We start from the raw sequence: 9,422 nt of genomic DNA, 5'->3' as shown, positions 1-9,422 counted from the left end.
AAAAAAAATAAAAAAAAAAAAAAAAAAAAAAAAAAGGAACGTCTGTCCACTTCCACGAGGAACCCATGGCGATTCCCATCCAGTCGTCCTTGAGGGAATCCTATGACCCGTAGATTCCATTATGCCGATCAACCCCGGTCAGCGGTTCCGCGGCACCGCAGGGCGTGTCCAGGGAGGAAAAGGGAGGCTGATACTCGACGGCGAACATAATCGTATTTCCAGCATCCTCGAAGGTTCTGTAGTCGTTTTTTCGAGCGGCAGATCTGTCGAACGAGAGATCCGATGGAATGCACCATAGAAGGTAGCAAGCGGCGCGTTCGAAAGTCTGCGAACGATCGGTATCGCGTGTGACTCATGGAACACAGCGTTCTTTTCGTGTTTCGCGGCGACGCTTTCAATTATCGACGATGCTGGAATTTATATGCGCTTGCCGCGGCGCTATCGGAAGCGTAAGAAACGATGGAAACCCTGGCCCCCGTTCGCTTTTTCCCCGGTGTCCTGTACATCGCACTCGAGTGCCTCTTGCTCCATTTGCATGCCTAGCGTTTCGGATTCTTCACCCCTCGAGTACGCGTCGTTTTATCGCTCGTCCTTCTTATCGTTCCAGCCGTTTGTCCGCCTCTCGCTGCCTTTTAACTCTGCTGGCTGATCGTGCCAGACGAGACCAAGACGTATACGTACGCGGGAACAGCGGGCGGAAAATGTCTCTCCGAGTTCCACCGTAGCTTCTCCGTTCCTGAGAAATTTTCTTCCACGCCTTCCCCGACAAACGTCCGGTGGCTACCGACGTGTAATCTTCTCGGTTTCCGACGCTACGAGTTTTCGATTCGTTACTAGAAAATTTTCTGCCGCCGCGTGCAACGTCTCGAGGAATTCGACCGCGCTTTTCGGTTTTACGACGCTTAAATTACCCCTCTAAGCAACCCCGCGAACGTAGCCGCGAGGTTGAGATCGTCGGCATTTCCCGCGCAAGCTTCGAAGCTACGGGGAGCCGAGGCGGAGCGCGGAGCGCTTGTCCCGCGACGTGTAAGCAGCTCGTAAAGGGGAAGAAGAGTTTGACAAGAAATTCAGTTCGCGGAATCTGCTTCGAGACCAATTCCCGTGCCGAGAAACGGAAAAAATTATGCTAATGTCGGCGAGTTTGACGCGATCACGTTCCGCGGGATTTCTTGCCAGGCACTCGAGCTCGAGTCGGTTTATTGCGAACTCGACGCTTCCGAAGAAGCGTATGTGCTATCCGAGGAGAGCAACTCGATTGCCGCCGCGTTGTTTCCCATCGCCCATCTGTTCCACTTGCTCCGGAGCCTACGCGATTTCTTACGGATACAGAATAGAACGCGAGCGTAATGACTTTCTTTCGCGATCGTTGCAAATTACTTGGCGATCGTTCCAACGATCTCCCCCATTTTTCCTCAAACCTACGGCATTCGCAGCCACCTCGAACCCCACAGGCTCGCATTTCGTTTTCCTCTCCGCGGCACAATGAGCAATTTATTCCCCGGCTATCGTGATATACGCTCGCGATCAAACGAGTTTTTAGCGGGTATCGGCCCATGATCGTTCCCGCGAAGCCCAACGCGAGAGTGTAGGCAATGTGTCATACGCATTTGCAAATCTCATTGCGCTTAATACGTTTCCGTGCCACGTTGACAACCTACTCGTTGCTTCGCCTACTCGCGCGTGGGTGTCCCTAGACCCGGAACGATCCGCGAGAATTATACTTTTGCCCACATATTTCGTATCTACCGGAAGGGAAGGTTCCTTCCGCGACACGCGTTGCGCGAGAGATCCGCGAGATCGCTAGATCTGCTCGCGGCGTGGACCGTTCGTCCAGGTGGCGAGAAGTCGAATTCCGAGGCCTGTCACGGGGTTAGATCCTCGGAAATTGCAGGCAAGTTATCGTCCAGGCAAGTTCGTGACGCGCGCGCGTATAATATTTCGCTTTCGTTCCGAGCCGACCGATCGTAAATCACATCGCGTGAGGCCGATGAATACGTGGTTGCACTAAATCGGGTCACTTTATACAGTTATAACGTTGCTTCCTCGATCGTGCCTCGGATTACGCCTGTTATCGAGCCGCAACAGAGGCGCCGCGGGAAAAATACGCTTACGAGAAGGTAGGACTAGCGTTCAGCGACTCCGAGCTGTATTTTATAGTCGTCTCGCTGGGATGCACGAATGGACCGTGATCGACACCGGGCTGCGCGTTGATTTCCGACTTGTCCGCGATCGATCAAGCCACCCTGACGAATGGCCGAACTCGAACCTCCTCGCCGGACGAATAAACGAAATATCGCGTATGCCTAATGGCGTATACTCGATGCGGACGCTTTCCATCTGTTCGACGAACGGATCTCTCGTCCCGAGATTCCGTTATAATCGCGGCTCGTCTTCATCCGACTAGAGACAAAACGATCGTGGGAAATTCGGCGACGAAAGTTGGACTCGCGCCGCGTACCCTTTGATTCTCTCGAATCAAGCTTAAAGCCGACGATTAATCGAGCGTGTCTCGCGGAAATTCGTTGCATTCTCGAGGGGAAGACTCGTTAGGATAAACGTCCAGCACGACGCGAGGAAGCTTAATAAAGTTTGCGCGAGGGAACGGCGTGTTTTCCTTGCAGTTCCCAGGCGAGCAGCTATAAATCCAATCACGTGTGAACACCGCATGAATCGCGTTGCCCAAAGCGAAGAAACCCTAGCCAGCGGTACCTTACCTCCTCGATTCCTCGTCGAGGGATCTGTCCGCGTTATTTACGCGACACATTCGTCACGCCGGATAGACTTTCGTCCTGCGAGGAACGTGGCCGCGCGAGAGAGTCCGACGCGTAAACACCGCGAATCCAGCTCCGAACTGGCTGACCTCCTTCGCCTTTTTCCACTGCAACTCACGTGTGCATGCCGGTAGGCGGTCGCGTGTCACGCTTTATCGCGTCTCCTCTCGTTTCGCGTTCACGTGCTGGCCTCGCGCGTGAACGCGTCGCTGGCGTCGCGAGCTGCCAAGAATTCAGGGATGCTGCTGCACGCCGCGACCGGCTCGCCAGCGAGTCGAGGGAAGAAGCTGATCGCGCTGTTGGTGGCTTTTCAAACTGGTCGGCAATTAATTAAGCCTCGATGATTTAATTAGGCTTTGGCGGTAATCTTCCGGTAATCGTTATCTCTGAGCGATAGCTCGACGCATTCCCATGGCTACGCGGAACTGGCTACGCGCACCACGATGTAAACAGTCCACGGGGTATTGGCACTGCTAACGCTCTTGGTTGTTCGGAGATTATCTTGACACAGTTACTCGTATCGCTTGGCGATAACGGAGGAAAAGGTCGGCCGCGCGAGAAACACGTCACGTGATTATGAAGCTCGAAGTTGCACGACGACCGATAAATATTTCAAGTGGCACGCACATTCTCGGTCGTAGGATGATGTTTGCGAAGAATAAATCGGCGACCAGGTACGTGAATAGGTAATTTCCTAGTCACGTGTGAAAGTACCTTAGGAATCCAGTGCCTGAGCCGGTCCCCTGACCTTTGCTGCCGCTCGTTCTGACTGCTCGAGCCGAGCGAGAGAGGCACGAGAATGGTACAGCGCGCGACGTTAACGATTCTAGGGGGATCGCGAGAATGGATTGAACTTGAACGCGGCGCAGCCTTGGATGTCGCTAGAATTCGACAAATGGAATACTCCGTCGACGTATCGGGGATCGCGACAGAATTTCCTGCGCGTGGTATCCGAGGGAAATGCAAAGTCGACGGTGTCCTCGGGGAGCATCGATCGCGCGCACTGTACACATGTAAAGTTGGTTCACGGCGGCATCTCGACGACCAAGTCGACTCCACGATTTAATGCCGAGGCTCGTCTTCAATAAGGTCAAGACCTGGTTACATACCCTCGATCGTCTTCGTTCCCAATCGGTTTTCACGGAAAGTCGAAAATACGTGGCTGCGCTTAAACGGTTCGAGTGAACTCGATTCCGTGACCTTTTCCTCGGGCTTTTTAACGTTTCCACCGTGTGCTTGTTAAAATAACGTCCCCGCGAAATTCCTCCGCGTTTAACGACAACGAAGCAACAATCGCTGCGACGTTTTATTGCTCCTTTCATCGTCGTTATCATCATCATCATCATCGTCGTCGTCGTCGTCGTCGCCGTAGCCGCGGTCGTCGTGCCTCTAGTAGCCCCTGGTAAAAAGAGGAGAATCAAAGGATTCTACGCGAAAGCAGCGGTTGCCACAACTGACTGAAAACACGGTTATGTTTCTTTCTCGTACAGGATGACGAGCCACCGGAAATCACGTATTGCGTTGTGGAGCACACGGGTACGCTCACGCTTCAAGCGATGACGCCCACCCTGCCGATGCCGGCCGAGGAGGAACTGAACAAGATGTTCCTCGAATTGGTCGACGAACTGGACCTGACCCAAACCAATCGGCAGGCGGTCCTGGCACTTCCGGCGAACAAAAAGTGGCAGATATACTGCTCCAGGAAAGGCAACGGCACGCTGGAGAACGGCAGCCTCAGAACTACGGATCTTAGCGGCGATCCGGAGGATTACATCAACAGGTTGAGGACGATAGCTAGCGTGAGTATACCTTTGTTTCTCAGCCAAAGGGTTCCTCTCGGTGTTTGTTACGGCGAAATTATTAATTGCAGTGTCCTTTTCCCGAGGAGGGCGAACCAGAAGTGTCGAACCAGATGCGGCAGACCGAAGCTCTGAAAACTGCTTTGAGGACGCAGCCGCACAGTTTCGTCCTCAGGTTCATAGAACTCGATGGATTGAACGCTCTGTTGCAAGTTCTGGGGACGATGGACGCCGAAGCAGCCAATAGCAACCTTCACACGAGCGTGATAGGTTGTTTGAAGGCGCTGATGAACAATTCGGTAAGGCTACGTCGCGTTTCATCACCGACGGCTCTCAAACTCGATGTTTCATCGCGGCTCTGACGCTTTTTGCAGAATGGAAGAGCTCACGTATTGGCACATCCGACCGCCATCAACACGATATCCCAGTCGCTGGCGACTGAGAACATCAAGACGAAGATATCCGTGCTGGAAATCCTGGGCGCGGTGTGCCTGGTTCCAGGCGGTCATCGAAAAGTTCTGGAAGCCATGCTACATTTCCAGCAGTATCATTCCGAACGAACGCGATTCCAGAGTATCATAAACGACTTGGACAAAAATTTCGGCATTTACAAGGACAATCTATCGTTGAAAACGGCGATCATGTCGTTCATCAACGCGGTGCTGAATTACGGACCGGGTCAAGTGACTCTGGAGTTTAGGTTACACCTGAGATACGAATTACTGATGCTTGGGATCCAACCGATCATAGAAAAGCTGAGGAAATACGAGAACGAAACGTTGGACAGGCATCTGGATTTCTTCGAGATGGTGAGAAACGAAGACGAGAAAGAATTGGCGAGAAAGTTCGAGAAGGAACACGTGGACACGAAGAGCGCTACGGCCATGTTCGATTTGTTGAGGAGGAAACTCAGTCACACTGCTGCCTATCCGCACTTGTTAAGCCTGCTGGAACACTGCCTGTTATTGCCCCGTGAGATTTTTTTTTTTTTATTTATTTGCATCTGGTATAGAAAGGGGAAGCTTTATCTCTCATTTCTGTGTGTCGTTTCTAGTCGATTATGGTTCCCATCCTCAACATTGGCTGTTGTTCGACCGAATCGTGCAGCAAATCGTTCTCCAGTCGGAAGGAAACGACACGGGTGCCACGAGGAATCCCGATGTAGCGCCTATCGAGATCAACGTGAAGGAAATTGTTCATTTACTCGCAAAGGAAGAAGAACTCGTGGCGGCCAGGAAAAAGGCCGAGGAGTTGGAACGAGAAAACTCCGACATGTCGACCAGATTGGCCAAGAAGGAACAAGAGTTAGATCTGAGAACGCAGGAGAAAGTAATTTATCGCGTTGTCTTGCCAAATTGAGATCGTTGTCCGCTCTTGTTCTCATCCGTGACCTGACGTATTCTTCTAGGAAGACATAGAGGCTAGTTTGGCAAGGGTCAAAGAACGCCTCGAGAAAGAGACGTCGATGCACATAGAGACGAAGCAAAGGATCTCGGAATTGCAAGACAACCTCGAAACGTTATCTCGACAGATAAACAACGAAAAATCCGAGAGAAAGAGGCTGGAACAATTGGTAGCTTCTGGCAGTTTACCCGACGATGCGAAAGCGACGATTAAAATCGTCGAAGACGAGGTTCTCGAAAAAGTTGAGGCCAAGCCTATGCCACCGCCGCCTCCACCACCGCCGTTAGCACCTCCGCCACCCCCTTGCTTGATGCCCGCAGCTCCTCCTCCAATGAAGGTAGGGAATAGCTTTGATCTCGAAACCGTCATCCAGTTTTCCCGTTCATCCTACAGCCCTGATTAATAAAAACGGATAAATGTGTCTAGATGGAGATAATCAAGAATGTTCCTCAACCTAGCAACCCCCTGAAGTCGTTCAACTGGTCCAAGATTCCCGAGCAAAAGTTACAGGGCACCATATGGTCGGAGCTCGACGACACGAAGCTGTACAACGTGATGGATCTGGAGTCGATCGATAAGATCTTTTGCGCTTACCAAAAGAACGGCGTCTCCGCGGAGGGTTCGATCGAAGATCTACGAACCCTGGGAAAGAACAAAAAGACCATGTCGGTGATCGACTCGAGAAGGGCTCAGAACTGCACGATCTTGCTGTCGAAGCTGAAGATGTCCGACAACGAGATCACCAGAACGATCCTCTCGATGGACCAACAGAATATTCTGCACATAGATATGGTGGAACAATTGCTGAAGTATATCCCATCGTCGGAGGAAGCTGCTCTGCTAGACATGCATCAGAAAGACCTGCAGAACAGGGCCGATTGCTTCTTGTACCAAATATCCAAGTACGTTTGTCTCTCGCTACCTTAAATTTCCGTCAGTCTCTCCTTCAGAGACAACCGACGCGTTTTTCTCGCGGCTTAGCAAATATTTCATCGTAGATCGGTAATAAGAGAGAAAAAACGAGGAACGAGTAACGCGTTCCACTTTCTATCGATATCCAGCTCGGTCGATTGTATCGCAAAATCACGAAAGAACATTTCCCGATGTCCACGTTTCAGAGTGCCGCACTACGAGCAAAGACTGCGTTCTCTTCACTACAAAAAGAAATTCGCTGCCAGCATTGCGGAATTGACGCCGAGAATGCGCGCGGTTCTCGAAGCTAGTCGTCAGGTAGCCAGGTCCCGGCGGCTCAGAAAGCTCCTGGAATTGGTCTTAGCTCTAGGGAATTACGTAAATCGCGGAAACGCTCGCGGGAACGCTTGCGGCTTCCGCTTGGCCTCTTTGAATCGTCTAGTCGACACCAAGTCCTCGTGCTCCAAAGGCACAACTTTGCTGCATTATTTGGTGCAAATCCTCGAGTCTAGGTTCAGAGAGGTGCTGGATATCGAAGAGGACATGCCTCACGTTCGAACCGCGGCTAGGGTCAGCATGGCCGACCTGCAGAAAGAGGTGGCCAACTTGAAGAACGGCCTTCAGGACGTTCAGAGAGAAATAGGTAAGCCTTTTGCTCGTTCGTCTCCCTACGTGTAGCTAAATTTCGCGCTTGTCTACACTCTCTCCCGCTTCCACTCAGAATTCCATCGTGGCCAGTCTCAAGTGCTTCAAGGGGACATGTTCTTGCCGGCAATGAGAGACTTTCAGGCACAGGCTACGTGCAGGTTGGCAGAGGCGGAGGATCTGTTCCAGGACATGAAGACTAGAGTAAGTTTCGCAGGTGAGAATTTAACCCTTTGCACTCGAGAGGTGACTCTCAGTCACCATTTAATCAAATTCTAAAGATCGACGTTAATTAATATATCAAATATAAAATTACCTAACGATGTGTGGAATGTCCAAAAAAAAAAAAAAAATAATTCTACGTCGTAATTTGCATATGATTTCTCATTTACCATTTTAAAAATTTATTATTTTTCCGTAACGAAAAAGTCGTCGAGTGCAAAGGGTCGATGTCGCCCTTCCTTCGCTCATTTATTCTTCCCTCGGCAGTTCGACCGAGCAGTGAGACTATTCGGCGAAGACTCTGCAGGCGTGCAGCCGGACGAGTTCTTCGGCATCTTTGAGAATTTCCTTCAAGCGTTGGCCGAGGCTAGGCAGGACGTGGAAAATATGAGGAAGAAGATCGAGGGGGAAGAGAGGAGGGCAAAGCAGGAACAGGAAGTAAGGGAAATAATAGTCGGGCATTTTATTCTCTCTCGGTGACGATTCGCTCTTTGATCCTATTCACACGACTGATTTATTTCAGCTCCGAAAGAGAACGATGGAGAGAAAGAACTCTCGCGAGGGGATACTGAACAGTATCTCCCTGAGCAAAAAGAACGAAGCCAATAGCAATGGACAGAATGACAATAAGGGTGAATTCGACGACCTGATATCGGCCCTCAGAACCGGGGACGTGTTCGGGGAAGATATCGCGAAATTTAAAAGATCGAAGCGCAGACCTGTCACACCGAGCGGTCAAGAGTCTCGTAGACATAGCGCGCATAGGGAAGATTCCAGAGAGAGACACTGAGAGCTTTGCTGGAATAATTTACTAGTGACTTGCACGTCACCCGAATCATTTTACGATTTAAACGATATGTGATAGATAGAGCGTTGGAAGAACAAGGAACAAAGAATATCGCGTTGGAGGAAGTTGCAATTCCCTTGTAGGATTAAAGGAGAGAATGTGTAAATAGAGTAAAGAGAATGGAGACTACGGAGCTTGGTTTTTCGTAGATTTCTTAATCGATTATGTAGTATTATTTTCGTACGCGATGCCTCTTTAATTCATCGTCTCTAAAGTCGTCTTCCTCGTTCTTCGCTGGCAATTCACCCGGTGCATTTTCTTCCGTGGAAATTATTCGACATTGAGTTTCTCAGCAGATCGTGTGCACCTCATTTTCTACGCGAAATATCGCGTTTCGTTGTCTCTGCGCACGTCAGACGTTCGCAAATATTTTGCATAGCGAACGAAATTTTGTTCTACAAACGCTCGATACGGTATCATTTTTCAATTCGTAGGACCAAATTGTCGAACGATCAACGACGTTCCGACATGCGTAACTTTCATGCTTTCTTTTCACGTAATCGAGATCGAGTAGAATTTTATTTTTCATTTTATTATTGACGCACGCGTTAATTCGAGCCGACGTTGCATCAAACATATGCAGGATCGAACGAAAGCGAGCGAAAACGAATTTGTACATTATCAAAAAAAAGAAAAAAAATAGCGTTTGTGTCACGAGTCAGGCAAGGGTTTCAAGCGATGATTTTCTGTATATAGTCATTATACGTTTGTTCATTAAGGTAGTCCGTGTTTGACGGCAATGATTCGCAAAACTTCGACGAACATCGCAGCGATCGGACCGAGGGGAGAGTGGTAGAGAGAGAGAGAAAGAGAGAGAGAGAG

General features: G+C 50.1%; 1 protein-coding gene across 3 annotated transcripts in view; it reads left to right on the top strand.

Moving 5' to 3' along the window:
- The window catches only part of DAAM (disheveled-associated activator of morphogenesis-like protein), a 43,928-nt gene extending 34,903 nt beyond the window's left edge, over positions 1-9,025 (top strand). For all 3 annotated transcript variants that reach the window (XM_017907156.1, XM_017907155.1, XM_017907154.1), the window contains exons 3-12: positions 4,262-4,570; positions 4,642-4,869; positions 4,945-5,542; positions 5,625-5,899; positions 5,979-6,311; positions 6,401-6,876; positions 7,093-7,529; positions 7,608-7,735; positions 8,021-8,191; positions 8,277-9,025. In XM_017907156.1, coding sequence (XP_017762645.1) covers positions 4,262-4,570; positions 4,642-4,869; positions 4,945-5,542; positions 5,625-5,899; positions 5,979-6,311; positions 6,401-6,876; positions 7,093-7,529; positions 7,608-7,735; positions 8,021-8,191; positions 8,277-8,543 — 3,222 coding nt within the window. In that variant the 3' untranslated portion in view covers positions 8,544-9,025. The remainder of the gene's footprint in view (positions 1-4,261; positions 4,571-4,641; positions 4,870-4,944; positions 5,543-5,624; positions 5,900-5,978; positions 6,312-6,400; positions 6,877-7,092; positions 7,530-7,607; positions 7,736-8,020; positions 8,192-8,276) is intronic.
- Positions 9,026-9,422: the final 397 nt, after the last annotated feature.

The sequence above is a fragment of the Eufriesea mexicana genome, unplaced genomic scaffold, assembly GCF_001483705.2.
Source record: "Eufriesea mexicana isolate 0111107269 unplaced genomic scaffold, ASM148370v2 scaffold7050, whole genome shotgun sequence".
Lineage (NCBI taxonomy): Eukaryota > Metazoa > Arthropoda > Insecta > Hymenoptera > Apidae > Eufriesea > Eufriesea mexicana.
The sequence above is the reverse complement of the archived record's forward strand: the minus strand, read 5'-3'. Positions and strand labels throughout refer to the sequence as shown.